Source organism: Cynocephalus volans, chromosome 1 (assembly GCF_027409185.1).
Source record: "Cynocephalus volans isolate mCynVol1 chromosome 1, mCynVol1.pri, whole genome shotgun sequence".
Classification (NCBI taxonomy): domain Eukaryota; kingdom Metazoa; phylum Chordata; class Mammalia; order Dermoptera; family Cynocephalidae; genus Cynocephalus; species Cynocephalus volans.
The window spans coordinates 31,763,770-31,791,148 of NC_084460.1; the positions used below are offsets into that span (position 1 = coordinate 31,763,770).

General features: G+C 42.1%; 1 protein-coding gene across 1 annotated transcript in view; it reads left to right on the top strand.

The window, feature by feature from the left end:
* Positions 1 to 27,379, top strand: part of CNBD2 (cyclic nucleotide binding domain containing 2) — a 70,887-nt gene that overhangs the window by 26,564 nt on the left and 16,944 nt on the right. Inside the window, 2 exon segments of the mRNA XM_063091379.1 lie at positions 13,104 to 13,218; positions 25,394 to 25,571. Coding sequence (XP_062947449.1) covers positions 13,104 to 13,218; positions 25,394 to 25,571 — 293 coding nt within the window.

A 27,379-nucleotide genomic window follows, 5' to 3' on the forward strand; every position in this document is an offset into this window, starting at 1 on the left:
ACAGATGGCCAAGAATGTGCTTATATGCCCCTAAAAAACCAAAAATTCTAAAGGTGATGCTCACTCCAATGTTTAGAGAGAGCACAAAGGGGGGAAATGTTGGAAAAATTCAAAATTAATTCTTTCAGTAGCTTGTTTTGCCTTTAAAACAGAACCTGCTTATTGTATCATCTTTACTGATAATCAACTGCTCTGCACTCCCGCTTCTGTAAACTGTACTTGCTTATCACAATAGCTACTGCACTGGCTATATGAATGCTGAGAAAATGAAACATATTACTGCACTAGCTACATGAATGCTGAGAAAGTGAAACTTTTAAAGAACCTGGAAGAGTCTGCCTATATAAACCCTGTAAGACCTAAACTCAGAGCTCAGATCTTGGAGCGCTAGCTTGTCTGGGCCCACTGGCATAATTAAATACCTGACTCTCCAACCCTTTGAGTGCTGGTCGCTTCTCTGTCGAGTCTGTTCCACAACAAAGCCACCACACCACGGACATTTGCTGATTTTTTGCCAAGGTCATGACACATTGGTCCATGCTCTGGAGGGATACAAAGATGGAAAAGACTGGATCTCTCTCTATTTCCTCCAGTAGATTCCAAGCATGGGCAAAGAAGGTTGTCAGTGCCAAGTCCTGAGTGATTGGTGCACACTCTGGGAGTCACAAGAATTCAGGAAAGGGAACTCTCTAAAGGCTGGAGACTTTAAGGAAGGCTTCCTGGAGGAGGTGAGGGGGAAGATGAGTCATGAAATAATTGAACCACTAGACAAAAGGAGGAGGCAAAATTGGTTGTGTATTGGGGCTGGCTTGTATCAGTCTGTGAGAGCTGATTGTTAAATTTTCAGGAATTTTGTGAGTTGGTAAACAGAATAATTATTCAAAATTAAATCATATAAACCTATGATTAAATAAATTATATTAAAAACAAGGGTAATAAATACCAAAAACTCATCACTTCCTAACAATGTTACTGCATTTCACTATCATCTATGCTTTTGAGGTTATGTGTATGGTACTTGTATGGTAGAAATACTATACAATTATGTGCAGCTCTTCAACTTCACATTGTTACCTTACTTTGTTAGCTTAAAATCAGCTGTGGTGGGAATATTTACACAGTGGAAATCAGCAAACACCGTAAGACAGATATTGATTTATGGCTTTGCTAATTGTCTTAAGAAAGTGATATGAGAAAATGTTTATAATTATAATGCAGGTTAAATTTAAAAGTGGGCTGGGTCTGTAGCTGTTACACTGTGAAAGGAAGGGATAGAGTTTGGATTTGTTGTCCCTGCCAAAACTCATGTGGAAATCTGATCCCCAATGTGACAGTGTTAGGAGCTGTTTGAGTCATGGGGGCAGATCCCCCATTAATGGATTAATGCTCTCCCTGGGGGAGGAGGGCTGGAGTGAGATCTTGCTCTGTTAGTTCCTGTGAGAGCTGGTTGTTTAAAAGACCCTGGCACCTTCTCTCTCTCTCTTGCTTCCTTTCACCATGAGATCTGCTTGTACCCACTGGCTGCCTGCCACTTTCCACCATGAGTAGAAGCAGCCTGAGGCCTGCACCAGATGCAGCTGTCCCAGAATCATAAGCCAAATAAACAGTCTCATGTATTTCTGTTATAGCAACACAATGGACTAATGCAGGAAGGAAATTGAGTAAATATTCTTCCAGTATTTAAAAACTATTATCTGATTCGTCATAGAAGTGACATCATTGACAAACGAGTGACATTCCAACATACATAGTGCTAAAGCTAAAAGAAGTTTCAACTTAATGAATATAACTATGTGAGGGTGAGAAATAACAGTAGATCCCAAATAGGATTTAATAACATTAAATTTATTGGGAAAAGAATAGATTGGGATGCAACTTTATTTGTGAAATCATGGTAAAATTGCAGCTATGGATTGGCGATGTATACAAGAGTTCAGCCAAAATCAAGAAAAGCATTCTGTGAGAAATGATTGGCTATATATGAAATTTCCAGTAAGAGTGATGGTGTATTTTATTATTTATAAAGTGTGTGTAACACATTCTTTATAACAGTAAAATTTATGTACGTGCCTACATTTTTCCAGAGAGTGGGTTGTTAAACTTACCAGCATGATAAGGTGCGTGCATGCACACAACTGTGTGGGTGTATATGTATATTGTTATTCTGTGGTCAGTCCCAGAGAATAGAATCAAATTGCTAATATAAGTAGAAAGCGATTTATTGCAGGATGTTAAATGGCTAACAGATTAACTGCGGGGGGTGGGAAAGGGAGGAAGACTGCAGAAAGAGACCGTAGACTGAAAATGACTCTCAAACAGCTACAAATCAGGGCCCAGAACAGAACTGCCACAGGAGCAGCTGGCCATGCCATGTTCTGGAAACCACTTCTATAGCCACCACCTCCAGTAACAAAGTGGATGTCTGGCACTTCCAAAACCATGCTTTGCACAGGTGCATCAGACTGGTGGAACCCATATCATATCCAGAACCTTAGCTACAAGGGAGCATGGGAAATGAAGTGACTGGCTTCTGATCTCCACACACTTAAAAAGGGATTGGAGCTCCACAGAGGAGGGTGATGGTGCAGTCATTGCCAGCTGAGGGGAATAGTGTGAAACCAAGTGCACAGTAGGGGTATGCCTGGGGTTTATATGATAAGTTTGGAGAATCCTGATGGTCACATGAAGAAAGATGGGAGATGGTTAGAGAGCCTAGAAGGGGAACTGTTAGTGGAGAACCTCGAAGGCCAACCTGAATAATGTGCAATTCCTTCTGCCTGATATCTGCTTCCTCCTTCCTAAAAATTTGAGGTGATCACCTCCAAAGCCATGGAATGTCATATATCCCCAAATTTAACTCTAAGCTCTTTTGATACTATGTAGCAAGGAAAGATTGGAGGGATGAGTGGTGAGAGATATAACTTCAAGACTTCCTTTAATCATCATGATGATTACATTCTGACTAGCAGAAAGTGGGGTATGGCTCTTAATCTGTTTCCGCCTCCATTTCTTCATCTGTAAAATGGACCACTCATAAAGTCTGCTAAGGATGAGAATTACTTTAGCACATACTTACTCAACTAGCATTCATCCTCTAGTGGTGGTTCTCAAAGTGTTGTGGCTGGACCAGCAACATCAGTATCACTTGGGAACTCATAAAAATACAAATTCTCAGGCCTGCCCAAGAGGTATTAAATCCAGAACTCTGTGGGGGAGGGCCCAGTAAACTGTGTTTTAAGGAGACTTCCAGGTGATCCTGATGCACACTAAAGTTGGAGAGCTCCTAATCTAAGGGAGGTGTTTTCAACTTTTGGTAAGCATAGAAACACCTGGGGTGCTTTTTAAAAAGCCAGATTCTTGTCTCATTCCAGAGATTGATTTCATTAACTCTGGAATCTGCATTTGAGGAAGCACCAAAGGTGATTCTAATGCAGTGGTGCTTGGACTTCATCCTGAAAAAGAATACACAGGTCACAATGTGACAGCAGGTATGGGAACTCTTGGCCAGCAGATGAGTTTGGTTTGTCCTTTACAGTGTTTTCTTAAAATCTGATTTAATCATTAATGTGAAGATTTTACATAAAATTTCTGATTTCTGGCTTTTGAGAATCAGGCAACACCAAGGTGCACTCTGGTGCTGCCACCTCTGGCTGTAATTGGAAAGTGCCTGTCCCCTCTAGAGGGACTGCTCTTTTTCTCATTTTTCATTTCCTGCCTGGCTAGCGCCTTGCGTGTTCTTCCTCTGGGAGGAAGACCAGGCTGTCACAACTCCTGTTGTTTACTGGTAGTGCCACTAGAGGGCGAAATCAGCAGCTGGTGGCTAGACATCTGTGGGACCTGGAAAGTTGGAAAACAGAATTTCCTGCGGGCATTGTAAACGTAATTAATGCCCATAATCAACCCATCTTGAATGCTTTATCATTTGGGAACACATGATGGAACTGTTCTCTTCACAGATACGGATGCAATTAAAGACACAGGAGAGACTTTCCAAGAGGAAACTGTGTTCACGTGTTTCTCTGGCAACTGCAGCCCCTGGGTGATAGATGTTTGTTGAATGAATGTTGAATAAAGCTCCAAGCACAATGCCTTACATATAATAAGAGCTTATTAAATGCTTGTTTGCTTTTCTCCTTTCTCTTAATTTGTCTTGAACCTTAACCCTTTATAATGTCTTTTAGGGTTCCTACTAAAAAAGGATAAGATTTCATAAAGATGTAAAATGAGAATGAAAAATGACATACAGTATCTTTTTTACCTGTCAGATTAACAAATATTAAAAGGATTGTGAAAACCCAGTATTGGCAAAAGTGTATTATAATGCGCTCTGTCATGCACTATTGGAGAGAGTATAAATTGAGCTAACCTTTCTGGAGGGCAGTTTGGCAATGTGTATCAAAACTTTTTTTTTTTTTTTTAAAGATGACCGGTGAGGGGATCTTAACCCTTGACTTGGTGTTGTCAGCACCACACTCTCCCAAGTGAGCCAACCGGCCATCCCTATATAGGGATCCGAACCCGTGGCCTTGTGTTAACAGCACCACACTCTCCCAAGTGAGCCATGGGCCGGCCCTTCTGTATCAAAACTTAAAACATGCATACCTTTAGGAATTATTCACAAGGAGATAATCAAACAAGGATATTAGGATAAACTAGATGATTCTGCAGTTATAAACAATCCTCAAACCAAGATTTCTTCCTTCACACTATTTGCCCATAGCAGGTCATCAGGGAGGCCTTGCTCCTTATTGTTACCATAAGGCCCATGCCACTGGAGACTCTATCTTGACCCATGCATCCATGATCAATAGGGCAGGAGATGGGAATGCTGAGAATCAAACACTGGCTTTCAAAGTTTCCACCCAGAATATCACAAGTCACTTTGCTAAGAAAATCTAAGGAAACTGGCCGAAGCAAGTAAGAAGGCCATGCCTAATTCAAAGAATGGGAAAGTACAATCCTGCCATGTGCCTGGAAGGAGAACTTGATCATTTGTGACCTGCCTTAATGACCTCTGTCAGAATTAAGATGTATGTACAAGAATATCTGTTAGAGTTGCTCTCTGCTGCAAGTCACAGAAACTCAACTACAGTGGCTTAATAAATAGAAATTTATTTTTATTTTCAGTCTAGAATTAAGCAGTCCAGGGCTAGAATAGCTATTCTAGGAAATCATCAATAACCCAGGGCTTCTAGCTTTTCCCCTCATCATCTATAGCTTATGGCTTTTGTCCTGATTGTTGCAATATTACTGTTCCACCGCCAGCCATTACATCTGAGTTTCAAGCACAGGGAAAAAGAAAGAAGAACAATAGCTTTCCCGGGAGTTTTATAAGCCATCTTCTCGTTAGCCAGAGCTGGGTCACTGCCATCCCCACTGCAGGAGAGTTTGGAAAGGTGGTGAGTTTTTCTGACTGGGAACTTGGCTGTCCTGAACAAAATCAGAGTTATATGTAATAGTAACAAATTAGAAACAACCAAATATAAATCTTCAAAAAATGCCACTATTTTCTGCCATTTGAGATCCCTGGGTCACTATCGCCACCACCAAGGCTTTCACCAGATGTGTTTCCTGGACTTTAGACTTCCCAACCTCCAAAATTAGCTCCTGCAGAGGGGCAGCCACAGTGCTTGGAGACACAGGAGCATGAGAAATAGCATCTCTCAGTCAGTCCGGTGAAAGAGCAGATACGGAAACAGGAGTAGAAGCAGCCTGAGGCCCGTGCCAGATGCAGCTGTCCAGGAATCACTTCAGAACTGAGTGTTGGTCCTGACACTTACAATGGATGAGGAATGGTACCGCATCTCTCCACTCCTGCGTGGAATACAGCCTCAGAAACTGAGCTGGCGGCGGCGGCAGTGGCAGCGGTGCCCTCGACAGCAGCGGCAGCCGCGGAAGCGGCGGCAGTGGCAGCAGCGGAGGAACCGGCGGCAGCGGAGGAACCGGCGGCAGCGGAAGCACCGGAGGAGCTGGCAGCAGCGGCAGCGGCAGCAGTGGAGTAAGTGGCACTGGTGGTAGCGGCGCCAGTGGCAGCAGCGGGGGAAGTGGCACCAGTGGTAGCAGCAAGAGCGGGGGAAGCGGCGGCAGCGGAGCTGGCAGCAGTGGTGCCGGCGGCAGTGGTGCTGGTGGCAGCGGCATGAGCGGCAGCAGCGGCGTGAGCGGCAGCAGCGGCGTGAGCGGCAGCAGTGGCAGCAGCGGGGGAAGCGGCAGAGGCAGGAGCGACACCCTGCAGTAACACCCCATCACCCAGCGGCCCAGCAGAGTCCAAGCTGACCAAAGAAGTGGCTCCCCGGAGAGGCCCAAGACCCGAGGCAACCACACACGCAAGGCACTAGTGGCCAACTGAGCAGTCACTGAGGGAGCCATACCAAATTGGCAACCACAGCAACATCTTAGTCAGACAATAGTGTCAAACCTGTGGACTGTGAAACCCCCTGCCACAATGAGTAAACATCAAAGAAAAGATACCAGAAATACGAAAAATCAAGAAAGTACACCACCCAAAGATAATAAATCTCAAGCTCTAGATCCTATAGAACAAGAAGCCCTTGAAATGACTGACAAGGAATTTCGAGTGATAATTCTAAGGAAACTGAACGAGATACAAGAAAACTCAGCTAGACATCATGATGAAATGAGGAAAAGTATACAGGATCTGAAAGAGGACATGTACAAGGAAATCAATGCCCTGAAAAAAAATGTAGCAGAACTTGCCGAACTGAAGAAGTTATCCAGCGAAATAAAAAACACAACGGAGAGTTTAACCAGCAGGCTTGTCGAAGTTGAAGAGAGAACCTCTGAACTTGATGATGGGCTGTTTGAAATAACACAAGCAGACAAAAAAAAAAAAAAAAGAAAAAAGAATCAAAGACACTGAAGAAAATCTGAGAGAGATATCAGACAACCTTAAGCGCTCAAATATCCGAGTCATGGGTATTCCAGAAGGGGAGGAAAACGGAGATTGCATTGAAAACATATTCAACAAAATAGTGGCAGAAAACTTCCCAGATATAGGAAAAATCACAGATCTTCGGATCCAGGAAGCTCAATGATCTCCAAACATATTCAACCCAAAAAGGTCTTCTCCAAAACATGTTATAGTTAAATTGGCAAAACTCAAAGACAAAGAGAGAATCTTAAAAGCTGCAAGAGAGAAGCGTCAAATCACCTATAAGGGAGCCCCAATCAGGCTAACATCAGACTTTTCATCACAAACCCTAAAAGCCAGAAAGGAATGGGATGATATATTCAAAATACTAAAAGACAGAGGTTGTCAGCCAAGAATACTCTACCCTGCAAGGCTATCCTTCTGAAATGAAGGGCAAATAGTATATTTCTCAGACAAACAAAAACTGCGGGAGTTTACCACCACACGACCACCCTTACAAGAAATTCTCAAGGGAGTAGTGGGTTTGGTTCCTGAAAATAACTACCACTGCCATAAAAACCCAAGAAAAATCTAAACCCACTAGTATAATAAAAATGGCATTCATGAAGAGAAAACAAACAAACAAAAAGGCTATCTACAACCTAAGGAACCAACAAACACAGAAAAACAGTAAATCAGAAAGCAAGGAACAAAAGACACCTAAGACAACCAAACAACAATCAATAAAATGCTAGGAATAAATCAACACTTTTCAATAACAACTCTTTAATGTAAAAGGCTTAAATTCCCCAATCAAAAGACACAGACTGGCTGACTGGATTAAAAAGGAGGACCCAACTATATGCTGCCTTCAAGAGACCCACCTCACCCATAAAGACTCACATAGACTAAGAGTGAAAGGATGGAAAAAGATTTACCATGCAAACAGAAAAGAAAAACGAGCTGCAGTACCTATTCTTATATCTGACAAAGTAGACTTTAAACTAAAAACCATAAAAAGAGACAATGAGGGACACTGCATAATGATAAAAGGACTGATCCATCAAGAAGACATAACAATCATAAATATGTACGCACCCAATGTTGGAGCAGCCAGATTTATAAAACAAACTCTATTAGACCTAAAGAAGGAAATAGACACTAATACCATAATAGCAGGGGACCTGAACACCTCACTGTCAATATTGGACAGATCATCTAGGCAAAGAATCAGCAGAGAAACACAAGATCTAAACAATACTCTAGACCAATTGGACATGGCAGATATCTACAGAATATTCCATCCAACAACCTTAGAATATTCATTCTTCTCATCAGCACATGGATCATTCTCCAGGATAGATCACATACTATGTCACAAATCAAGTCTCAACAAATTCAAAAAAATTGGAATTATCCCATGTATTTTCTCAGACCACAATGGATTAAAACTAGAAATCAATAACAAACGAAATTCTGGAAACTATACAAACACATGGAAATTAAACAGCATTCCACTTAATGACTTATGGGTCCAAGAAGAAATCAAGCAGGAAATCAAAAAATTTATTGAAACTAATGAAAATAATGATACATCATACCAAAACCTGTGGGATACTGCAAAAGCAGTATTAAGGGGGAAATTTATTGCATTAAATGCTCACCTCAGAAGAATGGAAAGATGGCAAGTGAACAACCTAACACTTCACCTTAAAGATCTAGAAAAACAAGAACAATCCAAACCTAAAGTTAGCAGACAGAAAGAAATCATTAAGATCAGAGCAGAAATTAATGAAATTGAAACCCAAAAAACAATACAAAAGATCAATGAATCAAAAAGTTGATTTATTGAAAAGATAAATAAAACTGACAAATCATTAGCATGGCTAACAAAAAAAAGAAGAGAGAAGATTCAAATAACAAAAATTAGAAATGAAAAAGGTGATATTACAACTGATTCACCTGAAATACAAGGAATCATTCGAGACTACTATAAACAACTCTACACCAACAAGTTTGAAAATCTGGAGGAAATGGATAAATTTCTAGACACACACAAGCTCCCAAAACTGAGCCATGAAGATGTAGAAAATCTGAACAGACCAATAACAATAAAGGAGATTGAAGCTGTTATCAGAAAGCTCCCAACAAAGAAAAGCCCAGGACCAGATGGATTCACAGCAGAATTTCACCAAACATTCAAAGAGGAATTGACACCGATTCTTTACAAACTATTCCAAAAGATTGAAACGGACGCAAATCTCCCAAACTCATTCTATGAAGCAAACATCATCCTGATACCAAAACCAGATAAAGATATAACCAAAAAAGAAAACTACAGGCTGATATCCTTGATGAATATAGATGCAAAAGTCCTCAATAAAATACTAGCAAACAGAATACAACAACACATACGTAAAATTATTCACCACGATCAAGTGGGATTCATTCCAGGGATGCAAGGTTGGTTCAACATATGCAAATCAATAAATGTGATGCACCATATTAATAAAATCAAACACAAGGACCATATGATCATCTCTATAGATGCTGAAAAAGCATTTGATAAAATTCAACACTCATTCATGACAAAGACCCTCTATAAGGTAGGTATAGATGGAAAGTATCTCAACATAATTAAAGCCATATATGATAAACCCACTGCCAATATCATCCTGAATGGGGAAAAGCTGAAAGCCTTTCCTTTAAGAACAGGAACCAGACAAGGATGCCCACTCTCACCACTCCTATTCAACATAGTGTTGGAAGTACTAGCCAGAGCAATCAGAGAAGAGAAGGAAATAAAGGGCATCCAGATTGGAAAAGATGAAGTCAAACTGTCCCTGTTTGCAGATGACATGATCCTATATATCGAACAGCCTAAAGCCTCTACAAAAAAACTCTTGGAGGTGATAAATGATTTCAGCACAGTAGCAGGATACAAAATCAACACACAAAAATCAGTAGCATTTCTATTCTTCAATAGTGAACATGCAGAAAGAGAAATCAAGAAAGCCTGCCCATTTACAATAGCCACCAAAAAATTAAAATACTTAGAAATTGAGTTAACCAAGGATGTGAAAAATCTCTATAATGAGAACTACAAACCACTCCTGAGAGAAATTAGAGAGGGTACAAGAAGATGGAATGATATCTCATGCTCTTGGATTGGAAGAATCAACATAGTGAAAATGTCCATACTACCCAAAGTGATATACAAATTCAATGCAATCCCCATCAAAATTCCAATGACATTTTTCTCAGAAATGGAAAGAACTATCCAGACATTTATATGGAATAACAAAAGACCACGCATAACCAAAGCAATGCTGAGCAAAGAAAATAAAGTTGGAGGCATAACACTACCTGAATTTAAACTATACTACAAAGCTATAATAACCAAAACAATATGGTACTGGCATAAAAACAGACACATTGATCAATGGAATAGAGAATCCAGAAATCAACCCACACACCTACAGCCATCTGATTTTTGACAAAGGCACCAAGCCTATACACTGGGGAAGAGACTGCCTTTAGCAAATGGTGCTGGGAGAACTGGATATCAATATGCAGCAGAATGAAACTAGACCCATACCTTTCACCATACACTAAACTCAACTCAAAATGGATTAAAGAATTAAATATACACCCTGAAACAATAAAACTTCTTAAAGAAAACATAGGAGAGACACTTCAGGAAATAGGACTGGACACAGACTTCATGAATACGATCCCAAAAGCACGGGCAACCAAAGGAAAAATAAACAAATGGGATTATATCAAACTAAAGAGCTTCTGCACAGCAAAAGAAACAATTAACAGAGTTAAAAGACAACCAACAGAGTGGGAGAAAATATTTGCAAAATATACATCTGACAAAGGATTAATATCCAGAATATACAAGGAACTCAAACAACTTTACAAGAAGAAAACAAGCAACCCAATTAAAAAATGGGCAAAAGAGCTAAGTAAGCATTTCGCTAAGGAAGATATCCAAATGGCCAACAGACATATGAAAAAATGCTCAACATCACTCAGCATCCGGGAAATGCAAATCAAAACTACACTGAGATACCATCTCACACCAGTTAGGATGGCTAAAATCCAAAAGACTCTGAACGATAAATGCTGGCGAGGTTGAGGAGAAAAAGGAACTCTCATACATTGTTGGTGGGACTGCAAAATGGCGCAGCCTCTATGGAAAATGGTATGGAGGTTCCTCAAGCAATTGCAGATAGATCTACCATATGACCCAGCTATCCCACTGCTGGGAATATACCCAGAGGAATGGAAATCATCAAGTTGAAGGTATACCTGTTCTCCAATGTTCATTGCAGCACTCTTTACAATGTCCATCATCGGATGAGTGGATATGGAAAATGTGGTATATCTACACAATGGAATACTACTCAGCTATAAAAACGAATGAAATACTGCCATTTGCAACAGCATGGATGGACCTTGAGAGAATTATATAGTAAGTGAAACAAGTCAGGCACAGAAAGAGAAATACCACATGTTCTCAGTTATTGGTGGGAGCTAAAAAATAAATAAATAAATTCACACACACACACACACACAAAAACCAGGGGGGGGGGGAAGAAGACATAACAACTACAGTTCCTTGAAGTGGATACAACAAGCAAACAGAAAGGACATTGTTGGGTGGGATGGGGGGAGAGGGAGGAGGGAGGGGGGTTTCGGTAATGGGCCACAATAATCAACCACATTGTATATCGACAAAATAAAATTAAGGAAAAAAAATTTTAAAAAATAAACAAATCTTCAAAAATGTTTTCTTGAGGTATAACATATATGCAGTAAAGATTTCAACTCTAAACTTTACTGCTTGATAAATTTTTACATATGTGGACATCATTCAAATCAAGATATGGAACATTTCCAGCACTCCAGAACGCTCTCTTTTGCCCCTTCCCAGACAAAATTCCCCTACAAATGTAACTACTCTTGTGACTTATGTCACCACAGATTACTTTTGCCCGTTTTTGAACTTTATATAAATGGAATCAGCATTTACTCCTAGCATCGGACTTCTGTTGAACTGAATATTTGTTATTTTTTATTTTATAAATTATGGTATACACGGAATAATATGCAATCATTAAAAACTATAATGTAGAACCATATTGTTTGGCATGAAAAGATGTCCTTGATATATTATTGAGTTCATAAAAAGGTTAGAGGAGTCTCAACATAAATGAACTCACTAATGAAAATTGTATAAATACATCTGATATGCTCATAGAGAAAAGTTTGAAATAACATTTACCAATATATTACAACTAGTTATTTTTGGGTGTTAAGATTAATGTAGTTTTAACTTTCTCTATGTTCTTCTGTTTGGTTTGAATATTTTTAAATTTTAAATTCTGGAATAATTTTAAATTTATAGAAAATTTGCAAGAACAATACAAAGAACTCCAATATAACCTTAACCCAGATTCACTAATTGTCAACATTTTGCCACATTTGCTTTAATGTATGCAGTCAACCCTCTGTATCTGTGGGTTCTCAGTGGAAAATACTAGAAACATTTTTTTCTTGTCATTATTCCCTAAACTCCCTAAACAATACAGTATAACAACTATTTACATAGTATATACATTACATTACGTATTATAAGTAATCAAGGATGATTTAAAGTATATGGGAGGATGTGCATAGTTTTTATGCAAATAGTACACCATTTTATATGGGGGACTTGAGCATCTGTGGATTTTGGTATCCAAGGGAGGTCCTGGAACCAATCCCCCATATATACCAAGGGAGATATATATACATTATATATATATAATTTGAGAGTTAAATATCATTCATCATACTCATTTACTCCTATATACTTTAGTGATGATTCTGTAAGATCAGAAATTAACCACAGACTAATTATCAAAATCAGGGAATTTTAATATTGATATAATATATAATCTGCAGTTCATAATCAGTTTCACCAGCTGTCCCAATAACATCCTCTATGGTGGAGTGCCAGCATTGTATTTAGTTCTTATGCCCCTTTAGCTATTTGAACTTTTTATGATGAGTAGATAACATTTTCATTTAAGAAAAAAAGAAAAAAGAATCTGAAACTGCTTGCATTAAGCAAATAAAACAAAATGGGGTAATACAATGCATTACAGGGAGCTTATCTTCAAAGCTGGGCCTGCCTGGAATCTCAGGGGTTAACCCTTTTGTTTGTGTCCCTTGATTTGTCCAGGGCAGCTGTGAAGTCCTCAGGCTGATAGACCTTGGGACCTCCCCTTCGTATTACAAGTGGATCTGGCAGCATCTGGTGCTGATAGACAACGAACCTCTGAAGACCCACCTGCATGGTAAACTGGGCAGCCACATCTAGCGGCTGGCACACAGCAGGGGGTGCCCAGTCCCATCCCGTTTCTAGTTCCCAGCCCTAGAATCTTAGAAATCTAGGGTGTGACAGTAGGTCTAGTTTGATCCCTTCTTCTACCATCTGGCCTGCAAAGTCCTGCCCTCCTTTTCAGCCTCCTCCCTTTTTTTTTGACAGCTGGCTGGTACAGGGATCAGACTCTGGATCTTGGTGTTATTAGCACCACACTCTGACCAACTGAGCTAACCGGCCAGCCGTCAGCTTCCTCCCTTTGAGCCTTTTCCCTTTCGCTCTTCAGGTTCTCCCGTGTGGCCACTGACTCCTCCCCTCACACATCCCCACCCCTCCCACCCTTTTTTTCCCACCCAGTTCTCTTCTGCTTTATAGGTCTTAGACTAAACATCCCTTTCTCAGAGAACAGAGAAGTCTTCCTGATTTCTCATGCTGGATCAACGTCTTCCATCCCCCATTACATCCAATTCGAGTACCCTGTATTTCTCTTCTGCGGTGTTTAACCCCACTGAGATCATTAAGTTGAATCAAAAATGGTTATTAAATCTGTCTCCCTTGCTGGAATGTAATCTCCGTAAGGGCTTTTTATTCCCAGGGGCTCGTACCACACCTGGCATCCAGCGGGTACATAGAAGCTAATCACAGAGTGAGTGAATGGATAAACATATCTTAGCTGCTGTGTCTGGTTATAGACACATCCCAGGCTGTGAATGTGTGTGCACACTCTCTGGAGCTTTATCCAAACTCATATATCAAGTGATAAGTATTGTAGCGCTAAGCTAATGTTGGAATCCTGCCGACATCGGCTATTGTTGAGCTCTATTACCTGTCCCTAATCCTGCTGACTGGGCCAATTGTTGAGCTCAGGCTGGGTCTGAAGCCCCCAGACCCCTCAAGCCCACTGTCCAGACTGGGTCACAAACCCTTCACACGCCAGGCTGGGTCCCCAGACCCCTTACACACAGGTCTATGAGCTAGGTAACCAGCAAACAGGTCCTTGGAAGCTGTAGGTTGGAAAGCATGGTTTTGTGGTGCAGCGGCCGCCTGAGGCAGTAAACGCCAGCCAAAGTGGTGGCGCCACCCATGTGCACTAACTCCACCCACACACACCCCACACAACCTATTCACAAAGAATGCACCGCACCACCCCGCAACCTGTCCCAAGGCGAGGGGGCCTGATTAAATTATTCTATTTTCCCAACAAGTATGAATAACAGCTATCATTTATTGAATTCTGATTATATGCCATGTATTGGGCTTGGCTGTTTATACATAGTATGTAATTCTCACAACAGCTCTTCAGAAGTTATGATTGCATCTCCATTTTACAGATGAGGAAACTGAGACTCAGGTGAATCTCTTGTCTAAGCATCATAGGGATAATAAATAGCAATGGAGGAGTTCAGAGTTGGGATTCTAACCCAGGCCCAACTGATTCCAAAGCCCAGACTTTCTTTTCTTCGTAAATGTCTCCAGCCTTCCTCATTCTCCATTTCCTGTTGTAAGATATAGAAGTTGTCAGATAACAGCCTCTAGAACTGGCCAGGGTGATAACCAGGCTTCCTGATTCTAGGGAAGTGTTATTTCCATTCACAACTCAATTATGGCATTTTCCTTTCTTTTGCCCTTCCATCCTCCAGAGATCTTTTTGTTTTGTCCACCTAGTTCAAGAACCCCAGACATTTGCAGTGGCTCAGGTGTCCTACATCTTACCAGTACCAAGTACTGACATGCTTCCTGACAATCCTTTGAGATTATTATCTATGCATGATCCCGGACCCTTCTCCCTAAGGATCTCCTCACAGATGGAGCCAGTCCTCCTCCTGAGATTAGAACTGAGGCCAACATGGAGAGGCAGAGGGGAAAAAAGAGAGCTTGGTGCTAGACAAAACTGGGTTTGAATCCTATTTATTTGCTGGGTAACTCTGGTGGGTACTTAAAGTCTCTGGGCCTGGTTTCTCTGTCATGGTGTCATGGTTAAGAGCATAGGCTCACAAGCCACACTGCTTGTTTTTGAATACAGGGTCCTTTTCTTACTAGCTGTGTCATGCTGAACAGGTGACTGTATGTCCCTGTGTACCAGTGCCACCAGAGTCTACAAATGTGAATAATGGTCCCTACATCATGGTGTTACCGAAAGCCCAAAGGTTTGTTTGCTCGCTGCTTAATAGCCAATAATTGGGAGACAAGTGTTGGTGTAAGGAAAGGGAGCCATTAATCAGGAAGCTGGCAGCCTGGGGAAATGGTGGACTCATGTCTCAAAGACCATCTCTGCTTTTCCCAGACTTGCCAAAGGGTTTTATAGGGACAGGTGGTAGGGGGGCTGATTCATGGTGATCTAAGCAGGGACGTGCAGGAAAATCGCAAGTAAACAACAAAGAACTTCTTTGGTGGGAGCTGTTTCATGGTGACCGTCCTCCATGAAGTCAAGTCATGGATTCAGTTCCTGTTAACCTCAAAAAGATCTAGTTAGTAAGCTAGTAAAGAATGGCCACCTGGGTTAATAATTTCTTCTATAATTATTCTGTGTACAGTGTGAGCAAAAGTCATTATGTTCTAGCAATCACGTGAACAAGAATCGTTGTATTCTAATGTCCAGCTGCAAGCCATGCAGTTCAGGTTGCAAGAGTAAGAAAAAAACCCTTTTTAACTTAGAAGTTTATCAAAGTGGAGTCACTTCTGTTCAGTGAGTCCACCACTTCCCCAGGCTGCTGGCTTCCTGATTAAAGGCTACCTTTCCTTACATCAACACTTGTCTCTCAATTATTGGCTATTGAGTGGCATGCAAAAAGACCTTTGGGGTTTCGGTAGCAATAGGATTGTTATGACATTAAGCGAATTAACATATGAAACACTTAGAACACTAGCTAGATGCATTAGTATGTAGAAGACGTCGTTATTATTATCACACAGGCTACTAGGAAGGCTGAATGAGGCCATGTATGCATGGGACCTGGGAGGTACTAGGTAAATGTCAGTTCTTGTGCCATTTCTTTTTCTCTCTTTTCCACTGCCAATGTGCCAGAGAGAAAACTGCATCCCACAAATTTTGGTATGCTGTGTTTTCATTGTTAGTCAGTTCAAGATACTTTTAAATTTCCATTTTGATTTCTTCTTTGACCCACTGAATGTTCAGGAGGGTGTTATTTAGTTTCCCAACATTTGGGGATTATTCAGCCATCTTTCTGTTATTGATTTCCAAAGTAACATACTTTGTATGATTTGAATCCTCTTAAATGTATTGAAACTTGTTTTATGGTTCAGAACATAGTCTATCTTGGTAAATGTTCCATTTGCATTTGAAATGCTGTTCTTGGGTGCAGTGTTCTATGAATGATAATCAGGTGAGGTTGGTTGATAGTGCTGGTCAAGTCATCTATATCCTTGCTGACTTTCTCTCTACTTGCTCTATCAATTGTTAATAGAGAAGGTTGTTAAAATCTTCAACTACAATTGTAGATACATTTTTCTCCTTGTATTTCTATCAGTTTTTGCTTCATGTATGAGTATTTTGAAGCTCTCTTCTTAGGTGCATAAATGTTTAGGATTGAACTTTTTTGTCCCTGGACTTCTTTGCTCTAAAACACATTTTTTTCTGATATTAATTTAGCTACTCCTTTTGATTAATATGTGTTTGCTATATCTTTTCCATCCTTTTATGTTTACCTTTTTGTGGCTTTATATTTAAAGCAGTTTTCTTAAAGGCAGCATATAGCTGGTGAAAGAAAGTGAGCCAAGATGCCAGGTACCAATCAAGCTTTATTAAAGGAGAAGAATATGCCAGGCTGTGCTAAAAATGGAGGGGAGCACCAGGTGTGGGGGTGGGAGAGCTTATATGAACTGTAGGGCACCAAGGGCTGGCTGATAACAATCAAGGAGGGGCATTATGCTAATGCGGAAGCTATGTGACCAGGGTGGAGAACTGCACGCTTGCAGAAGCAAAAGGGCTTCTGTTTCTCAGAAATCATGAGGTTTCCTGTAAAGGGAAGAGGAGAGGGGTTGGGGCCATTTTGTGCTTGGCCTTGCCTAAAATGGTGCCAGTTATATTATATGGGAATGATAGAACCTATCATTCCCACCTTTTAAGTATAGGGGGAAGGGAAAGGGGGCAAAAATCTCATTCTTCTGAAGCTACTTCCTGCTGGAGATGGGTGAAAATATGAAAAAAATAAAAGATTTATGTGGCAGGTAAAACAGTTAGGTGGCAGGGTATTGGTTTCATGTGGGGAGGCTGTATTCTTCTGGGGAAGGGTTGCTGATTATGAGGGGCTGATATCTTCCTCGCAGGAACAACTCAGCGACCTTTTGGATGGTGAAAGCCTGCATATGTTACTGCAAGAAATTAGAGAAACACCAAAGAGACAGGGACCAAAAAGTAGGATGAGTCCCAGCACAGTTAGGGGTCCTAGTAGGGGCATAAGCCAGGGTATCCAAGAGCTCAGTGACTGGGGCCACCCCCAAAGTGTGTTTGTGTTTTGTAACCCTTTGTGTCAGTGATCAATGCTTGCCTTTAAATGGTTTAAGTTGTTTTGGATCACCCCGGACTCATTTATGTAATAACAGCATTCCTCCCACAAGAAGAGGCAGGTGCCTCCCTTCTTGGCTGTAAGGAGGTCAGAGGCCAGATGGTTCTTCTGTAAAGTGACTGTTACGAGTGAGGTGACCTGTTGCTCTAGGGAGGAGATGCTATCTATACTTAGTTCTTCTGAGAGTTTTTGATAGAATTGAGAGGCAGTAGCAAGGCCCACTATGCCAGTCCCAGTTGCAGGAAGGGTCCCTGCCCCAATTAAAAAGGTACAATTAGTGCCCTACAGGAGCGGGGTGCACTTCCTGAGGGGGGGCCAAAGTTAGTTCCAGTCCCATCTCCATCCCTCAGTCTGTCTGGACCGTGATGTCAGGATGAGCCAAACGAATATGCAAGAAATTGCATTAGGGGGCAGGCAACAGGATAACGTAGTTTTACAAAGAAAATATATTCCAGTTTTAGGGCATGGATGAGGAGGGGGTAAGTGAGTGGTAGCGTTTGGTGTTAGTGAGGCAGCGTGTGAGGAGGCCCCACATAATGCTGACAGTCCCCACTGAGGTGAGTTTAGAGGAAAATGAAGAGACCTTTGTGGAAATGTTGCGGGCTGCATCGACAGGGAGGGGGGGTGACCACAAAAAGTTTCTCACGAAATGGGAGACAGATGAGTCGCTCGGAGACCAGTCTAATTCATTGAGGACTGCATTGTCCCTCTGGACCTGGAACCTCCATGTTCCAGGTAAGGGGGAGAATTGAGATAGGAGGAGAAACACGGGAAGGATGCAAAGGGTTAGGGAGCCAAAAGAATTTAAAGGGGACATTGCCACAATGAAATTGTTAAGAAGCATCCTACTGATAGGAGGTAAAGAAGTGCCAGGAGAAATCTTTCTATAATGTTACACTCCTTTGGGGCAGCACTGGCCAATCCTGTAGCAAGTACTAGAAAAGATAGTATAATAAAGATTAGGGACACGGGGTGGTATATACTTATGTACCACGATGGCAAACTCGTGATAGCAGGTTGGGACCAGTCTTGGAGTAGCTCTTGTGCAAAGGACGTAAAACAGGCCTGCGAGAGTGAGAGAATAATCATCGGAGGAAAGATCATCCTTCTGGCATTGGGGGGTGAGTGGAGGTCCTAGAGACTTTCAGTTTTGTGGGTCCTAAATGGATGAAGTGTAAGGAGATGTTGGGTTGGGGGTTGAGCAGAGGGGCCCCTCTGGCTTGGTTTTAACAGATTCTTTGGGTAAAGTCTCATGTGCTAGTTTTACCAAGGATAAGTGATACCAAGGGGCCTTTCCTAGTACTTTTACTGCCATGGGGTTGGTGAGAAGTACTGTATAAGGCCCTTCCCAACACAGTGAGAGGGGCTTTGGGATTTGGGTTTTGGTTTTTTTTTAATAAAAAGATGACTGGTAAGGGGATCTTAACCCTTGACTTGGTGTTGTCAGCACCACGCTCTCCCAAGCGAGCCATGGGCCAGCCCCACGATTTGGGTTTTAATATACACTTGCTGTCCCAGGCTCAGTTTAAAGTCTGAGGGGTTGGTGGGGAAAGGATGAGGTAATAGAAGGTTGGCCTGTTTCCTAAGAAGATCCCTAATGAGCCAAAGAGTAGGGAGATACTGGTCTAAAGGTAATGAGCTGGAAGGGAGAGGTGTGAGAGTGAAGGGTCTACCATACATAAGTTCAAAGGGACTGAGGCCTGCGGGCTTGTGGGGGACAGCTCCTAGGCGAGTGAGTGACTGGTAGGTAGGCCAAGACGAGGGATGATTTCTGAGGTGAGAGCATGCGTTAAGGAGGTTAAAGCCTCCATGCAATTATGTTCTAAGGGTTGTGAGTGTTTTGGGATGAGAGTGGCTGGATTTAATGGAGGGCAAGGTTTAAAGGAGAACTGGGAGTTTTCAATGAAAGTAAGGTGGATAAGTTGTAGGCGGGAAAGGGAGAAAATTGACTTGGCCTTATGGCTGAGAAGGTCTTGACTGTTTGTTGTCCAAAAGTTAGTTTAGAGCTTTCTTGTGCTAAAAGGGCAGCTGCCACCAAGGCCCATAAACAGGGAGCTCATCCTTTAGGCTCATCACCAGGCTGTGGTGTCTAGTTGTTCAGAGAAGTATGTAACTGGGGAGAAAATATGTCCTGCCTCTTGTCCCAAAACCCTGACTGCCAATCCTTGGGTTTTGGTGATGTATAGGATAAAAGGATGAGATAGGCTTGGGAGGGATAGAGCTGGGGCTGCGAGGAGAGTGGCTTTTAATCACTGGAAGGGAGAATGAATGGGCTTTGTGGGATCTAAAGGAACGGCAGGATCCCCCTTGGCTGCCTCATAAAGTGGTTTTGCTAGCACGCCAAAGTTAGAAATCCATAGGTAAAGATACCCTGCAAGGCCCAAGAAAGAAAAGATTTCACCCTTAGTGGTAGGAGTAGGGAGTTCAGAAACTAGACTCTTGTGATCCACCGTTATTTTTCTGGTGTTGGGGGGGCTGAGTTGGACTCCCAAATAGGTGACCAAAGGACAAGAAATTTGGGCTTTGCTGGGGGACACTCGATATCCCCTGGAGCCCAGGAAATTAAGGAGAGCAACAGTGTGGGCCTGTGAATCCTCATAGGAGGGGCTACAAAGGAGGAGGTCATCCACCTATTGTATTAAAGTGCTAGGGGTTGGAGGAAGTTCAGATAAGTCTTGAGCTAAGGACTGGCCGAAGAAGTGGGGGCTGTCCTGAAACCCCTGAGGTAGTACTGGCCAAGTAAGTTGTTGGGAATGGCGTGTGTCAGGCACAGTCCTGTACTAAACGGTATGAGCCCTTAGGCTTTATAACCAGAAGGATGGGTGTATTAAAAGGCGAGTGGGTAGGCCGTAAGAGATGAGAAGGAATGAGTTTGTGTATGATGGGTTTTAAGACTATTAGGTGTTTGTTAGTGATGGGGTATTGTGGGACATTAGGGAACAAAGAAGGGTTCTGCAACTTAACAAGGATAGGGGAAAGGTGCATAGTAATGGAGGGAGAAGAAGTGTCCCATACTAGGGATTAACCTTGTCTGAGGGGGAGGGGAAGGTGGAAGCCTCAGGGGCCAGGTCTGGGGTGGCCTGTAATAGGAGCATTGTAGCTGGAGTTAAAGTGTTTAGGATAAGAGTAGCTTTGAATTTGAAAGAATGTCCCATCCCAGTAAGGCGGGTTGGGCATTGAGGCATTATTAAAAATTCATGTGTGAATTGGGTGTGATGTAGGGTGTACAAGAGGGGTTGAGTGATTTGTGGATGGTATTCTGATTCTGTGACCCCTACTATTGTGATAGAGGACAGGGTTATTGTTCCTGCATATTCAGGAAGGGTAGAGTTAGTGTCCCCTGTATCAATGACAAAAGAGATTGGCTTACCTGCTATGAGGCAAGTTACCCTGGGCTCACATGTGGTGATCTCTGTGGGGGCCTGGGCCCTGGGCATCATCAGTCCTCCTCCTGGGCAAAGCCAAGAAGCTCCAGTAGGGGTGGCCATGAAGCCAAAGGCTGTGGGTTGGGGACTGGGCCACTCCTTCTCTGGCAAGTGCAACAACCAACCCCCCCCAATGACCTGACTGTTTGCAGTGAGGACGGGGCCCAGGAGGAGGCCTGAGGTTAGGACAGCCCTGTACCCAGTGGCCTGGTTGACCACATTTGAAGCAGTTCCTGGGTGGCTTGCCCCTTGAGGCAGCCAGCTTTGGAGTATGTGAGCCATGGATGGCATTAGCCAGGAGTTGGTATTTGGCCTGATCTCTTTTGTAATGATCTTTTTCTCCTCCTCCTCTCTATTGTTAAAAACTTTGAAAGCTGCTCTGAGGAGGTCTCGTTGGGTTGTATTTGGACCATCCTCAAATTTTTTTGTTTTTTTTTTCGAATATCAGGGGCTGATTGGATAATGAAATGTGAGTGTAAAAGGGCCCTGCCTGCAGGGGAGTTTGGGTCTATATGTGTGTATTTATGTAAAGCCTTAGAGAGATGGGTTAGGAACTCACTGGGATTTTCAGTGGATCTCTGTGTGATTTCTCTCAGTTTGTCATAATTGACTGACTTGTGAGTAGCCTTTTGGAGGCCATAAATCAAGTGTGTGATCATGTTATCCCAGAGATTCTGGTCCCCATGACCGGCCTGGTAGTCCCAATTTGGGTCCTTGCGAGGAACGGCAATGGCTCCCACAGGCCACCTGTGATTTTGAGCATGTACCTTATCTGCCTGTTGTTGGGCTGTTACTCAGACCTGCTCCCTGTCTTCAGGGGACAGATGTGTCTGGGTCAGACTGGAAGGATCCCAGTAATTTTTTGATTTGGGAAAGGTCCGAAAGAGAAAAAGGGACATGGACTCAGACAATTCCCTCCATCCCTGCCACTTCACAGAGGGGGATATAAAGGAGTTGGAGCTGAGGTGGAGTTGTCACCTGATGAAGGGGAAGAAGGAGAGGGGTTGGGTGGCTGAGGACAAGCATCTCGAGACCAGGTAGGGTGTAGAGAGGAAAAAGGTGAAGGCTGACAGATCAGAAGATTGATCCGAGTCTAGAAGGGGAGGTCGAGCATGAGCTAGGAGAATTTGAAAGGTAGGATAGTTTTGATAGAGAAGGATTGTGTTGGAGATAGAAAGAAGGCTTGAACATAAGGAATCTCTCCAGCCTTTGCCGTTTTGGTGACAATAGCTGTCTAGGTCTCTCAGAGTATCTAAATTGAGAGTGCCATCTTGTGGTCACTGTGATCCATTGTAACAAGGCATTCGAGTTTTAATGTCTTCCTGGAGGCTGAGAGATTGTAGACAGCCTGGAGGTATAGAGTGCAGAGTACAGTATTAAACGACACGTTTAGGTTTAATGTCTCCCTGGAGGCCAAAAAGTAAGTTGGCCAGGAAACAGCCCAAGGGCATGGAGTATGGAGGTTTGGATAGTGAGGATCCCATTTAGAGGGTGAGAAAGCAGGTGATCAGTCCCAGTAGAAGAAGGATAACACCAAGGAGCATCCTCTTTGGTGCGTGCCTTCTTTTTGAGAGAAAAGCCACCAACCAGCTAGAGGAGCATCCTCCAATAGCTGGGGGGCATGAGAGGGGTTCCCTTGGCCAGGTGCCTGGGTTTCATAGCAAGTAGACAGTAGTCATAGAGAGTAGTTGGGGGAACCTGTAGAAGTAGGTAGGACAGACCCATTGACTCACCCTGCATTGAGGCCAGTGTTGGATGTGTTGGTCTGAAACAGCAAAAGGAGAGAGTCCCGAATGTACCCGGTTTGGCAGGTCCAGGAAGGGTGGCCGAGGCCCAATCAACCCAGGTGGGGATCATCCAAGAACATTGGCCAGAACCCTTCCTGGGTTTCGGCACCAAAATGAAAGAAAGTGAGCCAAAACGCTTGGTACCAATCAAGCTTTATTAAAGGAAAAGAATCGCTGGGCTGCGTTCAAAGTGGATGGCAGCCCAGAGCTACCCTCAAAATGGAAGACAGCACCAGGTGTGGGAGTGAGAGAGCTTATATAGGGTGCCAAGGGCTGGCTGATACAATCAAGGAGGAGCATTATGCTAATGCACAAGCTATGTGACCAGGGTTGAGAATTGCACCCTTGCAGAAGCAAAAGGGTTTCTGTTTCTCAGAAATCATGAGGTTTCTTGTAAAGGCAAGAGGGGAGGAGATTGGGCCATTTTGTGCTTGGCCTTGCCTAAAATGGTGCCAGTTATATTCAGAACCTTTCAGTTGGGTATTTGCCTATTTTTAAAATCTAATCTGACAATCTCTGCCTTTTTATTGAGTTGTCTAAACTGTTTACATTTAATATTACGATTGATTATAGTTGGGTTGAAATCATCTACCATCTTTCTGTTTGTCTCTTCTGTTCCCTTTTACTTTTTTTTCCCTGCCTTTTGGATTATTTTATATGATTTCATTTTATTTTCTTTGTTGATTCATTAGCTATCTCTTTATTATATTATTGTATTAATATATTATTTTAGTGGTTGCTTTAGGACTTACTGTGTATACCTTTAACTTATCACAGTCTGCCTTCAAGTGATAAGATACTACTTCACATATGGAATCAGAACCTTACAACAGTATACTTCCATTTCTCTCCTCCCAAATATTTTGTTATTGTCATGTATTCTACTTTCACATATGTTAAAAACCTTACAATACATGGTTATTACTTTTGCTTTAAACAATTATCTTTTTTAAGTATTTATTTATTTATTTATTTTGGCAGCTGGCCAGTGTAGGGATCGAATCCTGGACTTTGGTGTTATCAGTACCATGCTCTGACTTTTATTCTATTATCTGGATATAATGTAATTAATTTAACCAATTACCTTTTACAGATATTTTGAGTTATTTCCAATTTTTCACTATCCAGTTTTTCATCCTACTGTGGTGAATGTCCTGGTGTGTTTATCTTTGCATCCTTATGCAAAGAAACATGTTGGACAAATTCTTAGAATTGCTCGATCAAGTAATTGATCCACTGTGTACTGGCTATGAACAATTAAAATATTGAAGCTGGCTGGTTAGATCAGTTGGTTAGAGAATGATGCTGATAACACCAAGGTCCAGGGTTCTATTCCTGTACCAGCCAACAACAAAAAAAGTTAAAATATTGATAGATATTGCTGAAATACCTTTCACAAGGTTATACTCAGAGATTTTTATATGGCTCTGTTAAGCCAGGCCTACTCCTTGTGGAGTTTGGTTTTATTTCTGTTAATATTAATTTTAAGAGTTGATTCTAACACTGCAGATCTTTTTAAAATCAACTATTGAGGTATAATTTTTATACAGTAAAATACATACATTTAAAATGTGTAGTTCAATGAATTTTGACCAATTTATACCTTCATGTAACCAGCACGATCAAGTTATAGACATTTATATCACATCAAAAAGTTCCCCTGTGCCCCTTCCCAGTCAATCTCTACCCCTCACCCCTGGCCCTCGGCAACCAATTTCTATCACTAGAAGTTAGATTTATCTTTCCTAGGATTTCATATAAATGGACTCATAGAGTATAGACTCTTTTGTATCTGGCTTCTTTCGCTTGGTATAGTGTTTTTCAGTACTTTTGCTTCTTTTTATTTCTGAGTAGTGTTTTCTTGGAGATCTTTTTAGTAACTTTCATAACGGGCCTATTATAGCCAGCACTATGTTAGGCATATCACATGGTTTATCTGTAATTCTTACAATAGTCTTACAAGGGCTCCAAGAGATTATGTGACTTGTACAAGTTTCTATGGCTAGTCATCCATTTATCTTTTATTGCTGCCCCTGCCCCTGCCCCAATATGAAAGCCAAGATAAATGTGATCAGTCAGTGGAAAGATATAAGCTTTGAATCAAGTAAATCTGAGTTTTAATCCAAGCTTCAACCCTTTTCTGGGTGACTTGAATTCTCTGCTGTTCATCTTCTCTCTTAAATTAGGCTAATCACACTTGTCTCTATGTAATGGATGTAAAGGCTACAGTACAGGGCCTGCCACAGAGAGATACTACATGGAGGCCACAGTGTTTTTCTTTTCTTTTTGTTTTTATTCTCCCATGTATCAGACTATCCAGGCAGGTTGCTGTGATATTCTTTCACCACTACCACCCTATCATCATACACGCAAAGACTCATTAATGTGTTTTCCTGTGCTTTCTCTAACAGGACTCTCTCCTGTGGAGAGATTTAAGGAATTCCAGATCAAATCATATCCTCTACAAGACTTTAGCCTTTTGAAACTTCCGCATCTCCAGAAAACCTGGGTGCAACAAGGAACAAGCTTCAGTAGAAAGATCAATACCTCAGAAGATAGTCTTCCAAAGATGTTGGGCCCAAAGATAAAGTAAGCTCGCTCTTGGCAGATAGAAGGGTCCAGATTGTGGTTGAAAAGAGGATATGACTTACACGGAGAAATGTCAGGGATTCTGGGAAGGGAGTGGAAATGGCAGACACAGGGATGGGTGTGTGCATAAGGCAGCCTAGAGAGGTCCTAGGTTTGATATTTAGGACCTGGATTCTGTGCCTGTAACTCACAGGCCGCTTGAGGCAGTCAGCTACTTCTTTTCTCAGGGCCTCGGTAACCCACTTAAGGACGAAGGGGCAGGATGAATCCTCTGGCTCTGATGTCCTATATCTTTGCGTGTTGCTGGGCACCCCCCCCCGCCCGTTTTTTCTTTTTTTTTTTGGCAGCTGGCCAAACCCTGGATCGAACCAGGGATCGAACCCCCTATCTCAGCGTTATCAGCACCAGCTCTAACCAACTGAGCTAACCAGCCAGTCCTGCTGGGCCCTTTTGACTCTGAGCCTCTTTAGAAAATTCTACCCATCTAAGGGAGACAGTTATAGCACAGTAGATAAGAGCCTGGGTTTGGAATCAGTCCAACCCAGGTTTAGATTCTGCCTTGACCACTTATTTCAGCTCTGTGTCACTGGGCAAGAGACTTAACCTCTCTAAGCCTTATTTCTTTGTCTATAGATAATAGTATCTAAATCTTGGGGTTGTTGCAAGTCAGCAATTAAATGAGATAATGATAATTTTAGTTAACACAGAATACTTCTTGTGTGCCTGGTACTGAACTATCTAATTTAATCCTTACAATAACCCTATGAGTAAGTACTATTATTATTGCTCTCATTTTTCAGTTGAGAAAACCAAGTTGTATAGAGAGAGATCACATTGCTTGTTCAAGGTCACAGGTAGGAAGTGGCAGAGCCTGGATTCAAACCTGAGCAGCTCGTTAACACTCAGTCTTGTTATCTGGTATGATGTTCACGACTGGCATGAGGGGCATACACATTGAAGGCTGCGCTTTTGTCTTTCCTGGAGAGAATGAGGAGCAGAAAAGCACACTTAGTGAGGCCTGGCCTAGAATCAGCTCAGTGCTGTTCTCGGCCCAGAACAGCATAACCCCAAAATTAAAAGTATCATTATGATACTAATAATGGCATCAGAGTCACAATCCCCATGTTGCCCCAAGGACCACTTCACTCCAGTCTTTTGCCCATTAACATTTTCAAGCTGCTCCCCTCTGTAATGAGCATCCCATGACTTCTGAGTTGTTTTTTTCTTCTGATGGAAATTCTTTCCAAGGAACCCAGTACTTGCAGTCCCAATTGAAGGTAGAGATGGAACAGACCCAGTTTCTCCACTGTGAATCAATAAGGGAGAAAGGACAAGTTGGACCCAGGAGTGAAAAATAAAGGACACGCTGGGCATGTGCCGTTCATGTCCATGTCCTGGTGGGTAGGAATTGAACCCTGTCTTGTTTATATGCTGGGTGAGTCCAGCTGCATTCTCAGCTGGTAAATAATCTTTTCTTTACTTCTAATCCAGATACATAATCTGTCTATTTCTTCTACCTAGACAGAGATCAATGAAAGTACAACAGAATTTCCTGTGCAAAATTAACACCAATATGAACAGAGTTCAGGGTCTACGGGCCACCCAGGGAAGCCTATCTTTGCAAGCATACAAACAAAAAAGCCATCTCTTCTCTGCCTTCCTGTCAAGAAGAACCCCAACTTCTACTGTGTCCCCAGGGGTACAGAGCGTACTCTTTGTCAAAGGAGTCTGTTCCATTTCAGACAGCTCTGTTAGAAATTTCTTCCTCACGTTGAGCGTAGATTGGCCAGGCTGGACTTCTTGCTGAT